This window comes from Eretmochelys imbricata, chromosome 3 (assembly GCF_965152235.1).
Source record: "Eretmochelys imbricata isolate rEreImb1 chromosome 3, rEreImb1.hap1, whole genome shotgun sequence".
Lineage (NCBI taxonomy): Eukaryota > Metazoa > Chordata > Testudines > Cheloniidae > Eretmochelys > Eretmochelys imbricata.
Window position 1 is genome coordinate 92,931,999 of NC_135574.1, and position 21,637 is coordinate 92,953,635.

General features: G+C 39.1%; 1 protein-coding gene across 1 annotated transcript in view; it reads right to left on the reverse strand.

Annotated features, from left to right (window-relative positions):
• TBC1D32 (TBC1 domain family member 32) overlaps window positions 1-21,637 on the reverse strand; it is a 180,305-nt gene that overhangs the window by 14,934 nt on the left and 143,734 nt on the right. Inside the window, 4 exon segments of the mRNA XM_077812143.1 lie at window positions 4,728-4,868; window positions 7,375-7,529; window positions 9,578-9,693; window positions 12,349-12,418. Coding sequence (XP_077668269.1) covers window positions 4,728-4,868; window positions 7,375-7,529; window positions 9,578-9,693; window positions 12,349-12,418 — 482 coding nt within the window.

Below are 21,637 nucleotides of genomic sequence, written 5' to 3' on the forward strand. Positions count from 1 at the left end.
AGTGAGTCTGAATTCCTGTGGGTAACCATCTCAAACAACTGCAGTTAGCACACTCAGTAACCATTGTTCTCCTTTGAGAACTTCCCATATGGCTCACAACTCTTGGGAGATTCAAAAGAACAAGTGACTCTCCAAGAGGTGGTCTGAGAAGGATAAGACCAAAATAATTCAAAGCCAGCTACTGGCTTCAGACATGTTGGTCTCAATATTGTCTGGCTTGGAACAATGCAAAAGTGATACATGACAGTGCTGCCCTAACCAACAAAGTCAATCCAACAAAACAAAATGACCCATAAAGTGAAAAAACCTCCAGATTAATTGTCCTAAATGTATTCTCTTCTTAACAACTATTGTTCTAACAGGAAAAAGGGGTTTTGAAAAAGGATAATGAAGTGAGCTTTGAAGTTTGACCTCACTGCTTATGATAGTCAAAAAGAACCGAGGTGCAGCAGGGACCATGATCCTCATTTGATATCACTGGCCCTGAAATAATGCATGTTCAGCCCCGCTTGACACTGCTATAGAGAAGAACCCAATGCATGTAATCCATTAATGTACATCTATACAGGCAATTGGGATACTGTGTGCAGTTCTGGTTTCCCATGTTTAAGAAGGATGAATTCAAACTGGAACAGGTACAGAGAAGGGCTACTAGGATGATCCGAGGAATGGAAAACTTGCCTTATGAAAGGAGACTCAAGGAGCTTGGCTTGTTTAGCCTAACTAAAAGAAGGTTGAGGGGAGATATGATTGCTCTCTATAAATATATCAGAGGGATAAATACCAGGGAGGCAGAGGAATTATTTAAGCTCAGTACCAATGTGGACACAAGAACAAATGGATATAAACTGGTCATTGGGAAGTTTAGACTTGAAATTACACGAAGGTTTCTAAACATCAGAAGAGTGAAGTTTTGGAATAGTCTTCCAAGGGAAGCAGTGGGGGGCAAAAGACATATCTGGCTTTAAGATTAAACTCGATAAGTTTATGGAGGAGATGGTATGATGGGATAACATGATTTTGGTAATTAACTGATCTTTAAATATTCATGGTAAATAGGCCCAATGGCCTGTGATGGGATATTCGATGGGGTGGGATCTGAGTTACTACAGAAAATTCTTTCCTGGGTATCTGGCTGGTGAATCTTGCCCATGTATTCAGGGTTTAGCTGATCGCCATATTTGGGGTCGGGAAGGAATTTTCCTCCAGGGCAGATTGGAAGAGGCCCTGGAGGTTTTTTGCCTTCCTCTGTAGGATGGGGCACAGGTCACTTGCTGGAGGATTCTCTGCTCCTTGAAGTCTTTAAACCACGATTTGAGGACTTCAATAGCTCAGACATAGGTGAGAGGTTTTTCGCAGGAGTGGGTGGGTGAGATTCTGTGGCCTGCGTTGTGCAGGAGGTCGGACTAGATGATCAGAATGGTCCCTTCTGACCTTAGTATCTATGAATCTATAATTGTTTAAGTTGAAACACAAATTTCAAAAAGAAAAGGAGTACTTGTGGCACCTTAGAGACTAACCAATTTATTTGAGCATGAGCTTTCGTGAGCTACAGCTCACTTCATCGGATGCATACCGTGGAAACTGCAGCAGACTTTATATATACACAGAGAATATGAAACAATACCTCCTCCCACCCCACTGTCCTGCTGGTAATAGCCTATCTAAAGTGATCATCAGGTTAGGCCATTTCCAAAACAAATCCAGGTTTCCAAAACAAATCCAAACTGACAACTGGATGAGCTATTACCAGCAGGAGAGTGAGTTTGTGTGTGTATGGGGGTGGGTTTTTGGAGGGGGGTGAGGGAGTGAGAGAACCTGGATTTGTGCAGGAAATGGCCCAACTTGATTATCATGCACATTGTGTAAAGAGTTGTCACTTTGGATGGGCTACCACCAGCAGGAGAGTGAATTTGTGTGGGGGGGGTGGAGGGTGAGAAAACCTGGATTTGTTTTGGAAATGGCCTAACCTGATGATCACTTTAGATAAGCTATTACCAGCAGGACAGTGGGGTGGGAGGAGGTATTGTTTCATATTCTCTGTGTACATATAAAGTCTGCTGCAGTTTCCACGGTATGCATCCGATGAAGTGAACTGTAGCTCACGAAAGCTCATGCTCAAATAAATTGGTTAGTCTCTAAGGTGCCACAAGTACTCCTTTTCTTTTTGCGAATACAGACTAACACGGCTGTTACTCTGAAACAAATTTCAAAGTTTAATGACAGAAAAAATAAACTATTCTTTATGTATTGAATTTTATTAAGATTTTTTTAAATGGCATGGAGGTCTTTGAAGGTATATTTAATGTGTGTTTCCCTTTAAATTAAAGAATTTCTGTGCCTTGTAAATGAATGGTAGGTCCTTCCCTGAGGCAGCTTTGGATTTAATTGAATGGTATGGGAGACAGGCTTTAGCAGCTTGTGTATTTTCCATTTCTAAATCACAATTTGTTGCTTAATCCCTTGTGTACAGCACACTTCATTTAGCTCTAGACCACAAATCCTTTGTTAATCAGCTCCTAAGTGTTTAAAAATATGAAGCAGCAGAAAGTACTGTGTTTCTAATTAGATTACAATGGCTATGCTTTAGAATGAGACTGCATTCAGTTGTGTATTCCTGTACACTGACATTTATATATGTTAAAGTTGCTTTCATAGTTAAATGAAGCATTATCTTTTGCAATAAAATAACACAATAATATAGCCAGAGGATGTGTGCCTATTACAGTGGTGTCCATTCTAGTTACGTGTTTCCATTACAAGCTTATTCTTGCCGTGGGTATTACTGTGAATTGTGATAAAACTTGGCATACAAATTATCTCATATATTTTTCAAAAGACAGATTATTTATTATTATTAAAAGTAAATGCAGTGTTTGTGAAAGTGAGATCCCTGGAGGGAAAGCCTCTATTCCACTTAATAGCGTGCATTATTCTGCTTGTGCAGTACCTTTCTCTACGCTGCCCCACCAGTATGCGTCAACCCTGACCCTGAAGGGACTGCATGGAGGTCTAGTTCAATCTCCATATTCACTGAGTTTTTAACATCCCTGCTGAGACTTCCAATAAAGGCGTTAATACTAATATTGATTTATTTAGTTAATAGGCTGTTCAACTGCTCAACACTGTAGTATTTCAACACCTCACGTACAATGATTTTATCCACGTAACACCCCTGTGGAGGAAGGGCAATATTACTACCTCCACTTAACAGATGGGGAGCTGAAGAATAAAGAAATTCAGGAACTGATTTTCAGATGAGTTGAGCAGCAACAACTCTCATTGACTTGGGAATTCTTGATCTCAACACCTTTGATAATGAGGCCTTAAAGTGACTTGCTCAAGATTGCACAGGAAGTCTTTGAATCCCAGTCCAATGCTTTAATACTAAGATATTCATTCGCTTCATCTGAGCTTTTCTGTGATAAGAACATCTGTCCTGTAGGAATGAGAATCCAGTGGGAGTTGGGAATGCTCAGCATCTCTGAAACTTAGGCAATTAACCTTTATTGGGGCCAGATCCTGCTCACTATGCTTGTCTAAAGGACGATAAAAAGTGTGTTGTAAGGATAGGTTCATTAACAGGTACTAACACCACATTTTTAATCCTAAATTAGACAAGGACAATTGACTTCAACAACAGCTGGATCAGGCCATGTGTGAACTGATGCCTTGTGCTATTATACTTCCTCCCCTTTCTCATTTTAAAAAAAACAGTCCGTTCCTTTCACTTTGAAAGGCAGCTTTTTCTTATATTTTAAATTTTATCCTTTATGGGTAAGGCTGAGCAGTATACATAAGGAAGTAGAATCAAATTCAGACATTGTAAATCTTGATGAGTTCATGTTTTCTCTCTTTTAATCAATTCTTGCATCACATCCACATCCATTCCCATAAAGAACACACTTGGGCCTCCAAATTTTGGCACAAAATGACCTTTTCAATGAGTTAAGCCCTGTGCAACTATAAGACTTTTTCTTGATCTTTTTCAGCACCCTTCCCCACCCGTAAGGTGGTGAAGAAGAGCCTGCATGTTTGTTCATCCATAGCCTTGAGTAAATCTCTAGAAGCAACAGCACTTACATGGGACTTTATGTCTTCAAAGCACGATGGAAACACACATGAGAGGACCTAAGGTTGCTGTGTTTGAGTAAAATCTCAGCCTTAATATTACATTAATATATGGATTTGGGCTTGCTTTTTCACTTAATTGTAATGATTGGTTGTGATATCAGGAAATTTAACTCCAATATAAGCTGAATTGTCTTATACAATACAAATGTACTACAGAATTTAGCCCCTTACCGGAAATGACCGTGCCATTGAGATTTTTTTACCCCTTATGATTCCATTAAAAAATCCAGCACATTTTGGTCAAGCTTTTGCATAAAACAGGAAGGGGCAGCTCCTCAGCTGAAGTAAATTGGCATAGTTCCATTGAAGTCAACTGTTTTCCATTTTAAAATGTTTTAACTGTGTACTTTTAGTCCTAAACATAAAAATCTATATTAAAAAGCCTACAAAATGAATAGTTATCTGATTTTCACAACAATTTATTTTGTGTGGCTGAAGACTAAAACTTTATTCTTTAGTCATTTTATTGTGGCTGGGTTTTATAGCTTGTTATGTACCTGAGCTATAGTAGCTTCAACCTTCTCTGAATAGCCTTGATTTTGTGGATTTAAGTCAAACATTTAACAATGCTTTAATATGCTTTTGTAAATTACCTGTGATGGAGTGAAACCAGACATGTGGAAAGCTGAAAAGACAAGTGGCAACTCAGCCTTCAGCAACATCTCAATGTAGTGAGCACTGCAAAAATAGATGGGGTGGATGCCAGATTCTGCTGTGTCAATAGATAGGTGTACCTGACCAACAAAGCAAACAACAAATAATAATTGTTACTTACTACAGAAGAAAATGTATGATTTTACTTTAAAAGACACTACTAAATAAGTAAATATTCGTTGGTACCAGAAGCAGGAGAAAAGTGTGGTAAAATGAGTGGAAAACTGTAGAGAGAGAAACTGTTGAGAGAAACAAAAAGGTTTACAAGCTATTTCTCTTGGTTGACAGCCCAATTCATTATTACATATATGTTTTAATGAATGTTAACTTTGTGAGTAGGAAGGGTGAGATTCCCCTCCCCATTCATTGCCCAAGTAGACACATAGAGACTGTTGTTTATAAATGAGGGAGTGGAGAATAGGAGACTGATGCTGTCAAGGTTCCCTCCCCACTTTGAACTCTAGGGTACAAATGTGGGGACCTGCATGAAAACCTCCTAAGCTTACTTTTACCAGCTTTGGTTAAAACTTCCCCAAGGTACAAACTATTTTACCCTTTGCCCTTGGTTTTCCACTGCCACCACCAAACGTTTCTCTGGCTTCCTGAGAAAGCATTGTTTGGAAAAGTCTTTCCCCCCAAAAATCCTCCCAACCCTTGCACCCTACTTCTTGGGGAAGGTTTGGTAAAAATCCTCACCAATTTGCATAGGTGACCACAGACCCAAACCCTTGGATCTTAGAACAATGAAAAAAAGCATTCCGTTCTTGAAAAGAAACATTTTAATAGAAGAAACAGTAAAAAGAAAAGGATCACCTCTGTAAAATCAGGATGGTAAATACCTTACAGGGTAATCAGATTCAAAACATAGAGAATCCCTCTAGGCAAAACCTTAGGTTACAAAAAGACACACAGACAGGAATATTCATTCTATTCAGCACAACTTATTTTCTCAGCCATTTAAAGAAATCATAATCTAACGCATATCTAGCTAGATTACTTACTAAATTCTAAGACTCCATTCCTGTTCTGTCCCCGGCAAAAGCCTCACCCAGACAGACACAGACCCTTTGATGTTCTCCCTCTTCCCAGCTTTTGAAAGTATCTTGTCTCCTCATTGGTCATTTTGGTCAGGTGCCAGTGAGGTTATCCTAGCTTCTTAACCCTTTACAGGTGAAAGGGTTTTTTCCTCTGGCCAGGAGGGATTTAAAGGTGGTTAGCCTTCCCTTTATATTTATGACAGATGCTTTTTGCAATCCTATGTAGTGGACAGAGAATTGGATGGAGCTGTCATGATTTGCCCAGGTGTGGTGTGTGTATGTGGAGGAGAATATATATGGAGGGTAGAAGTGAAGTTCTATTTGAATGGGAGAATGGGGAATGAAAGGTTACCAGTGTGGAATGTGCTGGGTAGATGGGTGTGTGGTTTGTAAGTAATGTGTTTTTGGCTTGATGAAGACGTGCATTCCTTTGAACTTCTCCTTCTTTTTCCTTTGGGTCCTGGCTCACAGGAGGTTGCATGTATAGTACAACCTCCCACTCCATATAGGTGACACCTCAGATGAGACGGAGAGTTACATAATGGGAGAAATTAAGACTCCTGTTTGGGGCAAAGAGGAGGTAGAGCTGAGTTCTGGATTGTACATGTTAATGCTTTGGTGGAGCTAATTAACATTTAATGTGGGGATCTTTAGCCTAAAACTGCTTTATACTTTTGCCTGGAGGTTCCACACTTGTTAATTTAGCTATGAAGATACCAAACTCCTCAGTACGGAGGATGGTCAGCACAAACAGACTCACAAAATGAAGCCAACCTTCTCTGTGCTGGAACAGCAGCAGAATTGGACCAGGTGCTAGTCATACGGTATGTACTACAACTGGGAATATACAAACACCCTCTTGAAAAAGAGCTAGAGAATCATCTAATAAGCCCACAATTTTGCAGTGACTGACTATAGCTGATAGTTTAATTTACACCAGTCACAGAACCTGACAAAGTACAATACCAAACAAAAGAGATTTTTTAAAATAGATGACATCATATTTAACAAAGGATGAAAATTATGGAGCTTGTGTAACTAGCTTGATTTAAATACCAGCCATTTGATTTAAATACCAGCCATTTGAAATATGGAATTACTCGGTACTTGGTCAGTACGGAAGTTTTTAATTACTAAAGCATTTTAGTATTTTTCTGTACAACTCTGATATTTTGTGCCTTTTATTGGTTTTATAATACAACAAAGCTAATAATCAAAACAATGAACTTGCACAGTGTAATAATAATAAAAAGGCCACTCAATAGTACCTTCTCCCTACACAAAGAATTTAACACAAACAATAAAGTTTATTTTATTGCCAACTTTAACTTTCAATAACACTGCCATTAGCCTACCCATTATTTCATAGCCTTTAAACAACCATTTGAACAAATGTCAAATCTATATTTTTCTGAGAGAATTTTTAAGGGACAAGCATTCAGTTAGAGGATCTTAATGAAAAGTGAAACAATAACTCAGTGAAACTGATAAACATTCCTTTAAAAAATTTCAAAGCCACCTTTAAAAAGAAAAGCTTTTAAAGTCTTACGGAAACATGCAGTCTTCGCAGCCAGAGAAATGCTGAGATGAGAAGACTGGAAAATTGTTGAAGAAATATTAATGTTTTCTCTCTCTCTCCTGACATTATCAGAAATACAGAAGACGCAAACCAGTCATAGCCAGCATAACCTTGCTGCAGACAACCTGTAGGAGAACGTTAAGGAACTCTGACAAAGAACAAACTATTGCTGGCATAAAACCACGTTTCTTTTCTCCAAGGAACAAAGAATCAGCAAAATAATAATAAAAAAAAATTAGATTGTGAATCACAACAAATCAGGTACTTTAAAAAAAATGGGAATCTGGAAGTTAATATAACAATCCAAACAGAACAATGTCAAGATGTGTAGACCCAGGGTCCTATTGTAGCAACTCCAGTGTTGCACTAGTGTAGCTACACTGAAGATGGTTTCTTGAACATAAAAAGTCCATTAAAGTTAAATCAGTATAAAACTGGAGTAAAATTCATTGTGGTAAATTAGGCCCCTAGACTTTGAACTAATTTTCCTCTCTGCAAATTCCACGTAATTCTGCCATGACCCTTAGAAAAACACAAACAAAAACACCAAAACCTAGGTGCTTGAATGCTTATTTTAAGTTAACACTAATGGCCCAACACCCATAAGTACTTTTATAAGAGTAAACAAATATGTGCATGTGTCAAGGTTCCTTCCCCACTCTGAACTCTAGGGTACAGATGTGGGGACCTGCATGAAAACCCCCTAAGCTTATTTTTACCAGCTTAGGTTAAAACTTCCCCAGGGTACAAACTATTTTACCTTTTGCCCTTGGACTTTATTGCTGCCACCACCTAGCGTCTAACAGGGAAAGAGCCCGCTTGGAAACATCTTTCCCCCCCAAATCCTTCCCAAACCCTACACCCCCTTTCCTAGGGAAGGCTTGATAAAAATCCTCACCAATTTGCATAGGTGAACACAGATCCAAACCCTTGGATCTTAAGAACAATGAAAAAGCAATCAGGTTCTTAAAAGAACAATTTTAATTGAAGAAAAAAAGTAAAAGAATCATCTCTGTAAAATCAGGATGGTAAATACCTTACAGGGTAATCAGATTGAAAACATAGAGAATCCCTCTAGGCTAAACCTTAAGTTACAAAAAGACACAAAAACAAGAATATACATTCCATGCAGCACAGCTATTTTATCAGCCATTTAAACAAAACAAAATCTAACGCATATCTAGCTAGATTACTTACTAAGTTCTAAGACTCCATTCTTTTTCTGTTCCCGGCAAAAAGCAACACACAGACAGAGAGAACCTTTGTTTCTCTCCCCCCTCCAGCTTTGAAAGTATCTGGTCTCCTCATTGGTCATTTTGGTCAGGTGCCAGCGAGGTTCTCCTAGCTTCTTAACCCTCTACAGGTGAAAGGGTTTTTCCTCTGGCCAGGAGGGATTTTAAAGGTCTTTACCCTTCCCTTTATATTTATGACAGCATGTAATAAAGAGGAGGGTGGATACAAACATTTCAGTAAGAAAACAGGTTGTAGCTTCCAAACTTCCAAGGAGGTATAAAACAATAGTAAACATAAAAAAATTAAAGGCTTTAAAAATGAAGTATATTTTGCCAGCATCCTTAAATATTGTATAAAATAATAAACCAAACACATTACTAGGTAGGATAGCCTGTCAAAGGGCTTTTTTGTTTTGTGTTTTTTTTACACAAACAAGTAAAATACACAATGATTTGAAAAAAATATTAGATCAAAACCGTAGTGCAAATCAAATTATAACTGCAGATGACTAAATGTTGAATATTAATAATATTATCATCAATATTACAGAAGAAACTAGCAGACCTAATGGGGATCAGAGCTAATTGCTCTAGGCACTGTACAAACATATTGAAAGACATGATTCTGCCCCAAAGAGCTTAAAATCAAAACCAGACAAGACACACAAGCAAGTTTAATAATCAAATGAAAGGGAAGGACGAGGGTTAGAGTCAAAGATCATATAGTTATTCTGTCAAGTACACATTTTAGTGATATAAAGGTTTCATAATAATGGATTTTTCTTTTATGTGTGCATAAAATGTAATGAAAAATACTACGTAGTCTGCACCACCACCAGGAATTAAAGAACAAGATAAATGAAAAATTTCTTTGACAGTGATTAGTGACAACTGTCACTAATGTCTTGGTCAATCTAACTTGTGTCATCTAAAAAGGATACGAAGTGAGGACTTTACAGATGTTTGCTGTTGTTTCAGAAATTTATCACAGTGCATTAACACCAGGCACAGATCATTTTCAGCACCATCTTTCAGCAAATTTAAATATTTACCATACCTAATAAAATAAAGTTTAAACAAACTTAGACACTTAAGTTTCAATAAATGTAAAACATAAAATGTTTAAAAATCTTCTTTAAAAATAAGAACATGTTTTACTGGATGCATTTAATACAGTTCTAGGATTTATGAAAAGTTAAGAACTCATAGCCCTATATGTAATGAAACGTATACTGTGGTTAGGGCTGGGGACTCAGTCTGGTGACAGTTCGGGAAGCAACTGGTGAACTGGTCTAGATTCTATTGAAGGAGCACAGCAGACATTTGTTACTAAGGTTTGCAACCTGTCATAGGAGTCTTAGTATATCCTCAGCTGTCCCTGGATATTCAGATTGCAGCAGATGCCAACATTGTATTTTTTTTAAATCTGCACTGTGCTAGAAGGCCTCAACCATTTCTTTCAGACATAAATCTTGCTTCCATTATCCATGTCTTTGTGATTTCAAGATAAGATTATTGTGAAGTCCTACATGTGAGGCAATTCTTTAAGATCATTTGGAAATTTAGGCCTCAAACCTGCACACACTTATGCAACCTCACTCACATGAGCTCTCCTGTTGACTTTAATAGGATTACATGCCTTTAAAGTTAAGCATGGGTGTGATCCTTTGCAAGTTCAGGGTCTGAAATTCCTGTAGAAAGTGATGTAGAAATTTGGTGAAGAAATAATCTGCTTAATCTGCAACAAGGAAGATTTAGGTTAGGTATTAGGAAAATATTTCTAAGCCCTGGTCTACACTAGGACTTTAGGTCGAATTTAGCAGTGTTAAATCGATGTAAACCTGCACCTGTCCACACGATGAAGCCCTTTATTTCGACTTAAAGGGCTCTTAAAATCAATTTTTAATCCCCTGACAAGTGGATTAGCGCTTAAATCGGCCTTGCCGGGTTGAATTTGGGGTACTGTGGACACAATTCAACAGTATTGGCCTCCGGGAGCTATCCCAGAGTGCTCCATTGTGACTGCTCTGGACAGCACTCTCAACTCAGATGCACGATTGTTTGCCGTTGCTCTGACACAGGGAGGGGCAACTGACGACACGGCTTACAGAATTGGCTTACAGGGAGCTAAAATCAACAAAGGGGGTGGCTTTACATCAAGGAGTATTTCAGGCAGGACTTCACGGAGGGTTCCAATAAGAAATGGTGCATCTATGTTATTGTTCTTATTGGAACAAGGAGGTTAGTCTGGCCTCTGATTGATACATGGCTAGATTTACCTCGCTGCACCTTCTCTGTGAGTGACTGTAGTGTGACCTAGAGGAATGAGTCCCCTAGACGGCGGGCGGGGGTTTGCAAATGAGTACAAAACAAATCTGGTCTATTTCTTGTTTTGATACACTTCATCTATCTGTTTACATCTTTGGCTGGCAGCAGACGGTGCAAAAGGACTGCATGCCATCCACATCTCATGGCTGCTCGGCAGAAGATGGTACAATAGGACTGCTAGCCATCCTCATCTCTTGTCTGCCCAGCAGAAGATCATGCAATAGGACTGCTAGCAATCCGTATCACCTGCCTGCTCACCATAAGATGGTTCAATAGGACTGACTGTAGGACTAAAGAGAATGACTTGATCAAGTCACTCCAAATTTAGTCCCTGCGCCCATGTCTGCCCAGGCGCTCCTGATCGACCTCACACAGGCGACCAGAGCACCTCGGACATGACGATGACGGCTACCAGTCCTATTGCACTGTCTGCTGCCACAAGGCAATGGGTTGCTGCTGCTGTGTAGCAATGCAGTACCGCGTCTGCCAGCACCCAGGAGACATACTGTGACAGTGAGCTGAGCGGGCTCCATGCTTCCCATGGTATGGCGTCTGCACAGGTAACTCAGGAAAAAAGGCACGAAACGATTGTCTGCCCTTGCTTTCACCGAGGGAGGGAGGGAACGGAGGCCTGACGATATGTACCCAGAACCACCTACGACAATGTTTTAGCCCCATCAGGCATTGGGATCTCAACCCAGAATTCCAATGGGTAGCGGAGACTGCGGGAACTGTGGGATAGCTACCCACAGTGCAATGCTCCGGAAGTCGACTCTAGCCTCGGTACTGTGGAAGCACTCCGCCGAGTTAATGCACTTAATGCACTTAGAGCATTTTCTGTGGGGACACACACACTCAAATATATAAAACTGATTTCTAAAAAACCGACTTCTATAAATTTGACCTAATTTCGTAGTGTAGACATACCCAAATAGAAGGATAGTTAAGCATTGGAATAGGCTTCTAAGAGGGGCTGTGAAACCTCCATTGTTGGAGGTTTTAAAGAACAGGTTAAACAAGCACCTGCCAGGGATGTTCTTTGTTCTGCCTCAGAGCAGGGGGGTGGACTAAATGACCTCTCGAGGTACTTTCCAGGCCTATATTTCTAAGATTCTATAATGTATGGTTAGCTGTAAATCTTGCTAAACAAGTTGCAATTAGCCCTTAGAAAAATAATGAATAATAACCTATTTAATTTGTTGCAGATAATTTAACCATGTACTAATACCTTTTTCATTTTTAAAGTAAATATTCATTCTCTCAAAAATGATCTTTAGATTTAAATGGTACAAAACGTTGAGTTGATGGATTAAATATCATTAAAGTCATTGCAAAAAAATCAAACTCTAGAAATACAGAAGAGAAATATTTTAATGCAATGTACCTGACTGTCATTTTAATGCCAAGCTGCTGCACAGATGAAAGGCTTTCATTCTTCACATTTGCATCATCAGCTAAAAACAAAAGCAAATATAAATATAAATATGTAAAAAGTCTGCATTATAACGATGATTTTAATTGAAAATGGGATGAAGGTAATATTTTTACATATTTTAATGCCAAATCCAGAACATTGTTTGTATCTGAAGTGCTGTCAGTAATCTCTGCAAAGATTATTACAGGAAACTATATACAACTGAACCGTCTGCTTTTTTTAAAAGATGTTTGAAAACAAAAAGCAATTATGTGCATGTTTCTCATGGTCACAACCAGCCTTCAGCACAACCAGAACAGGAACTAGCTGGGGCCCTACTCCTTGATACCTCCATTCTCAGCATAACATCTTCGCTCTGGCAGGTGAAACAGACAAAACTGTAACTCCTGGCCCAATTCCCTCCCTTCCAGCAGTTTGGGACCTCACGAGTGTAAAGCCAACCTTGTTTGCACATACCGTGTTGTAAATCTCATCAAACATATTGAAAATATTGAACTGAAAGGGACCTAAAAGTACTTTCCTCATTTATTGTTCTGTATGACTGTAATGTACGCCTCTACTTTACGCTCTTCGTATTGAATTTAAAAGCTGTAAACTAGAGTGTGGCAAGCCTCAGCTGTTTTTACCCTTGGTGAGACGGGGTGGGGGTAAAACAGTCCCTCTTGGCTGCACAGGGGCAGTACGTCCTTCCCTCAGTCAATGTTTTGGGCTTGTTTTTCTCCATTATGGGAGGGAATAGAGCCTCCCCTCCTGGAGAGGCTTGCTCCCATGCTGCTACTCGCCTGGTAGCTTGACTCCTTCCCGCCCCCCAGGGAGGGTTTAAAAAGGTCCCAGGCCACCCTTGGTTGGAATCAGCTGATCCTAATTGACCTCAGGTATCTCCCTCTCAGCTGATCCTAAATGATCTCTGGTAACCGCTTCTCAGCTGAACCTGATTGACATGTAGTCACCCCTCCCCAGTTGATAGGGAGGAGAGCCTTTTAACCTTCTGAGACTGTTTTCTACCCCTCTCCCCCTCGCAGCCATTTGTCCTGAGTTTATCACAAGAGCAAAAAAATAATAAATCTGATGCATTAAAACTATGCATCCTCTAAAAATATTATTTTATCACACATTTAAATCCTAAATGCAAAAGACCTAACGAAAGGATATTATCTCTCATACACATTATAATCAAAGACAAGTATAGAGTCCTCAGCAAACAATTAACACATAATAAATGTTCTGAGTTGGAGGGGTCCAGGGTCTGACAGGTTCTAATTTTCATTTTCTAGTTTAGTTTGTGGTCCTGGCTAGTAAGTACTAAAAAATTGACACTAAGCAGGTTTTTGTCATCTATCTAGTGGATGGCATGATTTTGTTACAATATGTGATCAGTTTTCACATTTTTTAACATATATATTCAGCAGAAACCAAAATATACCATTTTCCCAGGATGTAAGTGATAATTCTGTGACGGATCAGCTCACTTTCTAATTTGATGGGTATTTTCTCCCATCCCACTTGAACAGACATAAGAAACCAAACTAAAGGAACTACTCGTACCAATTTAAGTGAGCTCTCTAGTTTCCTTGTTTGCATACAAGCCATGGATACCATTGCACTAAAGATAAAATATATACAAGCTGCGGGAGGTGAAGTCCTGGCTGGAATGAAAAAGGTTAACAAGAGCAACTAAGAGAACAAGCCCTCCATTTGGATCACATGAAATAGATCAAAATGTTATTGAAAGAGTAAAGAAAACAACAATACAGGAAAATTACATTTAACAAAGAAGAGAGAGAGTTCAACAGTAGAACAGTGATAAGAAAACACAAGCTGTGTGTGACGGATTGGATCACAGAAACCCCCTTGGGGCTGCCAACTGATGTGCCAAGACTACTTCTGCCCCTGCCTTCCCTGCCAGCTTGGGACTCCAGAACCTGCCTGGTTGTGCCAGATACACTTGCTGGCCACAAACACAGACCCAGGTCTGAACCACGTCCCACAAACTGCAAGCTTAACTGAAAGCAGCTTAAGAAGTGTTCCTGTCTTTAACACTCAGATGCCCAACTCCCAGTGGGGTCCAAACCCCAAACAGATCCATTTTACCCTGTATAAAACTTATACAGGGTAAACTCATAAATTGTTCACCCTCTATAACACTGATAGAGAGATATACACAGCTGCCCCCCACCCCGGTATTAATACATGCTCTGGGTTAATTCATAAGTAAACAGTGATTTTAAATACAGAAAGTAGGATTTAAGTAATAGTAGACAGAACAAAGTGATTACCAAGCAAAATAAAATAAAACACACAAGTCTATGCCTACTACAGTAAGAAAACTGAATACAGATAAAACCTCACCCTCAGAGGCGTTCCAGTAAGCTTCCTTTTACAGACTAGTCTCCTTCTAGTCTCGGTCCAGCAATCACTCACACCCCCTGTAGTTACTGTCCTTTGTTCCAGTTTCTCTCAGGTATCCTTGGGGGTGGAGAGGATATCTCTTGAGCCAGCTGAAGACAAAATGGAGGGGTCTCCCGGGGGTTTAAATAGACTCTCTCTTCTGGATGGACACTCCTCCCTCCCCCTGTGTAGAATCCCAGCTACAAGATGGAGTTTTGGAGTCACATGGGCAAGTCACACGTCCATGCATGACTCAGAACTTACAGGTAGCAGCCATGGTTCAAATGCCACCTTGAACATCCTCAAGTAGACTTCTTATGTGGATTGGAGGCTTCCAAGATCCATTGTTCATTAAGTGTTTCATGACTGGGCACTTAATTTGCCCATTCCTTTCTCAAGAAGCTGAACAAATCTTTATATTCATAATTTCAAATACAAAAATGATACGTGCATATCAATAGGATGAATAGATTCACTAGATCATAACCTTTACAGAGATGTGTTACATGGCATATGTAGCATAAAACATATTCCAGTTATGTCATATATACATTCATAAGCATATTTCCATAAAGCCTTCTGGGGTGCACCGTCACACTGTGTATTAAAACATTAATAAGATATAACCATCAAAGAATTAAGGTAATTAGAAACTGACCTTGTACCATCTGAGAAACACCAGTTATAGGTAAGAAAAATCACTTGTTCTCTGAGCAAGACAAGGTCTTTCTCTAATGGGCTCTAAATAGCAAGCCCACAACAATATGGAGGAGTTATTTTTCCAGGCACCCAAGTTAGAATGCCTTGTGAAATGAGAGGATTGTATGAAAGACTAACTGCAACTTACAGGTCTGTTAAAAAGGAAGCACTTGCTTACTGAAGATAAGAGAGTGGCCTTTACTCCTCAGAGTGAGCTCTGATCCCCATCAGGAAAGTTTGATGCTGAACAGTGCAGGAATCATCGTGTTGCATTCTGATTGTTTTGGATAATGCTTTCTCCCTTCCAAGCAAATGATCATAGTTTCACTGAAACTAAACCCCTGAACATTCATGACCTGTCATTAAGGGAAAGGAGTACATTTTTCATTTTTGAAAAATTTCTTTGTGGACAAGGAGCAGGATCATCATCAGCAGAAGAGCCCCAACTTCTAGGCACCGTGGTTTGGACCTATTGGATATTTTCTTCTATGGAACAAACTGTCCATGATACAAAAGGCCTGTTTCACCTAAATGCCACGGCTACTTGAAAAACCAATGGCAAAGCAGTTTCTGAGTCAACAGAAAATCCCCTCCTCCCCTCCCGTCCTATAACGGGGTGAAACTCATCTGGCTGGTTGTGCTGGTATTAGGAGCAGAACTGGCCAATGATACTATGAAAAATGACTGCATCACAGCCCACAGTCCGAGACTCTTCTTCAATTTTACAATAGTGAGTTGTTATTGTCCACTTGGTATTCAAAGAACATAATTGATTTCATTGATTTTATTTGCCTTTTATTCTCCATTGTAATAATTTCTTAGTTGCTGGAAAATATTTTTCCCTTTATCATATTCCCTTTTATATTTTTCTCTGCATTTTGAAGGAAGATAAAATTAACATGGGGTTTGGATTTAATAACAATTCCACATTATGTAGTACCTTGTCAAGCCAAAAACTCTTGCTCTTGTGTACTAGTATATCTGATGTAATCATAGCTCTGAACATAGTGCAGGTTAACTGCAAATCCAGAGCTAGCAAAGGGAAAATAAAAATTGTACTTTTCACCTTATGTAAAGAGTTATGACTTTTCATTTTGTTTTTCAATTAATGGACTAGAAATGAAGATTTAACAAAACAAAGCAAAACAAAATATTTAGAATCCAGAGGACTATCACCATCTACTTAAAAAAACTGGCGCTATAAAACCTTAATGTTCCTTTAAGATTACCAAAACATTTTATGGGATATTTAAATATTGTAGATCACAATCCATGGACAACAGGTAGATTTTTGTTCTTGGGAAGAAAGATTGACTGTGATTGTAATGAAGTCCAAACTATGTCTGATTCAATATGCACAATTTAATTCTCCACAAAACTGATCTGACATTTATCAATAAAACTGTTATGTTTAATTGTCTTGAAACACTATGGTTTTCAATATTCAAGCACAAAAAGATCAATTTTCTCAATAAGAACATGATTTCTCCTCAAACAAAAGGCAGAACATCTCTGAACTGTCAATTAGATGGAGAGGTGATGCAGGTACCTCAATTAAACAGAACAGGCTATGGCAGCATTTTCCCATATGTCAAATCCCGCAAAAGAATTAAACATAAGGGACAGAATCACTTTCCTCTCAAAGCTCACAGGAAACAAAGAACTATACTGAACACGTGTAATTCTATTTTTAAAAAAAATGAAATGCAAAATAGATGTTTCTTAATTCATATATAATTTCATGATTTGATGGATGTCAGGATTCCACACATTTACCCTTTAAAAACTCAGACTGAAAATAATACAGTATGTGGCAATAAAAAGAGTAAGATAATCTTTCCCACTGGAAAAGACACAGACTGGACAATTTAGTAGTAGGGGAGAGAGATTTTTTTAAATATATATGTTACCTGCTCTTTGGTTGAAAATACCCATTATTTAGTGCAATCCGGTTCATTAAAAAAAATACAGTTTTCTTCAGAATATCTTTATAAGCCAAGGACAAAAGTCATCCCTGGCAACGAATAATTTAGCAGCAACCAGAAAAGGGGGATAAATTCTACAAGAGAATTTTTCCTGCCTTTTTTAAAATCTGAAAATACTTTTATCGTCTGGACCCCTCACATTTAATTTCTAAGAATACTATGTCTTTTTCTTTCTCACTACAGATTCCATTCTTTGGATTCCCAAACCTTTCCAATACAATTTTTTTGTTGCCTTAATTTCTTTACCTCTTTCCTTTCCAGGGACTTCTGAGTGAGCCCAATTTCTTTCCTTTTGTCTTCCATTAGCTATTTTCTTCTCACTATTTTAGATCTCTTCCAATTTACTGCAGAATATTTAAGTAATGCTACAGACAAAATATAGCCATTTTGTGATAACGGACACTGGCTAATAAAGTGATGTAACTGTGCAAACAAAATAAAAAACATGAACTACTAGCAACAGTCAGAGAGCAGAGAGAGAAAGCAGGATGACTGTACTTATAGGTCTGGCATGAAAAAACAAGCAAGAATAGTTTGTAACAAAAATTCTTGGTGATTTAAGGACTAAACTGATAGAACTGGCAGTTTGTGCCATTAAACTGTCTGAACAGGAGACCTAGGCTGAAGACCTTGAGATGTTATCTCTTAGTTTAGTGGAAACTAATCAAGTTATAAAGGTGCCAACCACCCCATCCCTTTTTAGCACACTGCAGAGGCCAATTAACTGAATATGAATAAATCCAGTTATTCATTAAGTTATGCATGCTAGTCTTCTAAAGAAGCTGCAACAGCAGTCAGGAGCCTAAAGAGCTACAGAACCAAGTAGCAACGGAGATCATGCTTGGATACCAGTCTCCTTGCTGATAAAAATATAGTTAGTAAAACTGATAATGATTGAAAGACAAGAACTTTGTAAAATTATAATAATAATTTCTGAATGAAACTGTGCAATAAGTATAGACACATTGTATTTTAGTGCTGGGGAAAAAAACAGAAAGTTACTGTTTAACTTACATTAATATGAATTTCCATTTCATATCATTCTGCTTCATAACATCTTTACTAGTCTATCTCCTCTACAGGTAAACTGGAAAAACCTCAAGTTCAACAAAGCTGTTTGTTGCATTGACAGCCATTGCTAATGCAACTCAGACATTCTGAACCAGATTATGACATAGTGTAAACTGGCACAGCTCCACTGACTTCAGTGGAATTATACCAATTTACCCCAGATAAGGGTCTGGCTCTCTCTCTTTCCAGCAGGAGGACCACATGGTGGCAGCGAGCTTACCACTGTAGTTTATTAGTATAATTTAATATTGATAGTACAGGAGTGCCAAGATAGCCCAGTCAGAAACAGGGCCCAATGTCTTGGTTCTGTATGTAGACAAATATGTTCAGGGCCCTACCAAATTCATGGCCACAAAAAACGTGTCACAGTCCATCAAATCTGGTCTCCCCCCATGAAATCTGGTCTTTTGTGTGTGCTTTTACTTTAAGCTATACGGATTTCATGAGGGAGGCCAGCGTTTCTCAAATTGGGGGTCCTCATCCAAAAGGAATTTGAAGGGGGGTTACAAGGTTATTTTATGGGGGACCACAGTATTGCCACCCTTACTTCTGCGCTGCCTTCAGAGCTGGGTGGCCGGAGAGTGGTGGCTTCTGACTGAGGCCCCAGCTCTGCAGGCAACAGCACAGAAGTAAAGATGGCAATACCTTACCACGCCATCCTTATTTCTGCACTGTTGCTGGCAGTGGCTCTGCCCTCAGAGGTGGGCTTCTGGCCAGCAGCTGCCACTCTCCAGCTGCCCAGCTCTGAAGGCAGCACCAATGCCAGCCGCAGTGCAGAAGTAAGGGTAGCAGTATCGCAGCCCCCCCAGTTGCGCCGCAATAGCCTTCTGACCCCACCCCCGCACAACTCCTTTATGGGTCAAGACCCACAATTACAACACCCTGAAATTTCAGATTTAAATAGATGAATTCATGAAATTTACCATTTTTAAAATCCTATGACCGTGAAATAGACCAAAAAGGAACGAAAATTTGGTAGGGCCCTAGATATGTTTCCTGACAGCAAGAATTTGTAATCTAAGACAAACAACATAAGAAGGTCTGTGCGGTTGCAGTTTAACATATATTTGTATCTTTTATTTTAAACGATTATAAATAAAGGGCCAACCCCCCTCCCAATCTGTCAAGCTATCATTAATTGGCTGATTTCTTATAGACATTATTACATAGTCCATATTCATGTTTGATTTTTACCTCTTGTAATACAAATAGAGATTTTATTGTATATGTGGATTGATTATTTTGGTGGGTTGTACAAGAATCTTGCTGGAACTCTCTTTACTGACACCTTTCCTCTTTCCCCACTATGCAACACCATGACAGAGCTCACAAACAAGCACAACTCTGAGGCAAGTAAGTGTTCCATTTGTGAGGCAGCTACTGACTCCTCAGCAAACATGGAATTATGGCTACCCTGTTCTCAGCTCATGAACCCATAATCTGCCGGAGAAAAGGGTCCCAAGTTTGATGCAGAATAGGGCCTCCTACACGCAGCATAGCCAGGATTCCACAAAACAGTACAAGGAATACTCAGGGCAGTCTCTGCTCAGATTGGAGTTACACACGGGGCTAGTTTACATGAGGGAAAAATCCACAGTAGGTGCTGTGCAGCAGCTCCCTGCACAGTCAGAGTGTGCACGTGGGGAGTTAGTGCAGAGAAGCTAACAGACTTAAGGGCACTGAGGCACACTCCAAAGTGCCTTAAGCTAATGATTTAAAGTGCATTTCTGCGAAAATCTCTTCACAGAAGCATAGCAAGGAGCAGAAAGATTCCCCCAGATCTTCAAGTGGGTACTATGTAATCTTGGCAAACAGACAATCATCCACTTTGAATCCCAGAAGGAACTGCCTGACTTAAAAGGTTTTCCACCAATATTTGTTAACTGCATATCTCACAATAATTTAAGAACTAAGCAAGTCTGTTCTCATTTCAGATCCACCGGGGTATTGGGACACTTTTGGAAAATACAAAGCCTGCCCCATCTCTGAATGGCCTGTGGTTCCACTGAAGACATAAAAATAAAAAAAGCAAAAAATCTAAAAGCACCCACAAAATAAGAAAAAAAAATGTATAGAATTATTCCTCCTCAATTAGCTCCTTCCCCAAAGTGGATAACTTTTCCAGTTCTGAGCATAAGCAGATATAACCAGACAGAGGATTTTTTTTCCCTTCCCAAACTTGTAAACAATATGCTAAACGGTGATTGCTACTTAGATATCTTGCTGGCAACATTAAAAATCAAAGAAGAAGAGAAAAGATCAAAACCAAAATGAAAACAACTAGGTTTTTTAGGTAGTGGTTTTCGTAGTTTTTATAAACCACTATTTACTTCAAAGTTAGAAAACCTAGACCTAGACCAAAACCAAAAGAGAAAATAAACAGTTCATTACATTTGATAAGTTTCAGGATCTCGAACTCTGATGGCCAAGGCCACTAAGGTCAAGGATCAGTTTCAATAGAAAAGGAAATGACCAATATCATCTGAAAGAGATTTTTCCCCACCCATATCTCTTGATTGAAAATGCTAAGCATACTCTGAAGCACAAGTGGCTGGTGTTTCTGGCAAGAATCAGATTCACAATTTGTCCTGATGCAATGATTTAAAGAACACAAACTTTGAACCAACAAGAATTCCTATCAGTAGTGAAAGAAATTGGTTGTATTCTTACTAACTCTAAAGGTTTGTTTACTAAATTAGGTTTCATAACATTAAACTGAAATTGAACTGATACTAAATTTTGTGCAAGGATTATGTTTAGCTGTCTGGGTATTAATAGGAAGTGACAGGGCTAAATGGACAAATTGCTAATCAATATCTTCAGCCACTCCCATTCACCTCTAAAGAAGGAAGGCAACCAAGTATTTTGGACTAATGGACTATGTTAAGAACAGAAAGAAATTATTAGATAATAAACTTTACCTCATACTCTATTGCAGGGGTGGGAAAACTTTTTGCCCGAGGGCCACATAGGGCTTGTGAAAAGGTATGGAGGGCCGGGTAGGGAAGGCTGTGCCTCCACAATCAGCTTGTCCCCTATCCGTCCCCTCCCACTCCCCCCCCCCCCCGACTACCCCCCTCAGAACCCCCGACCCA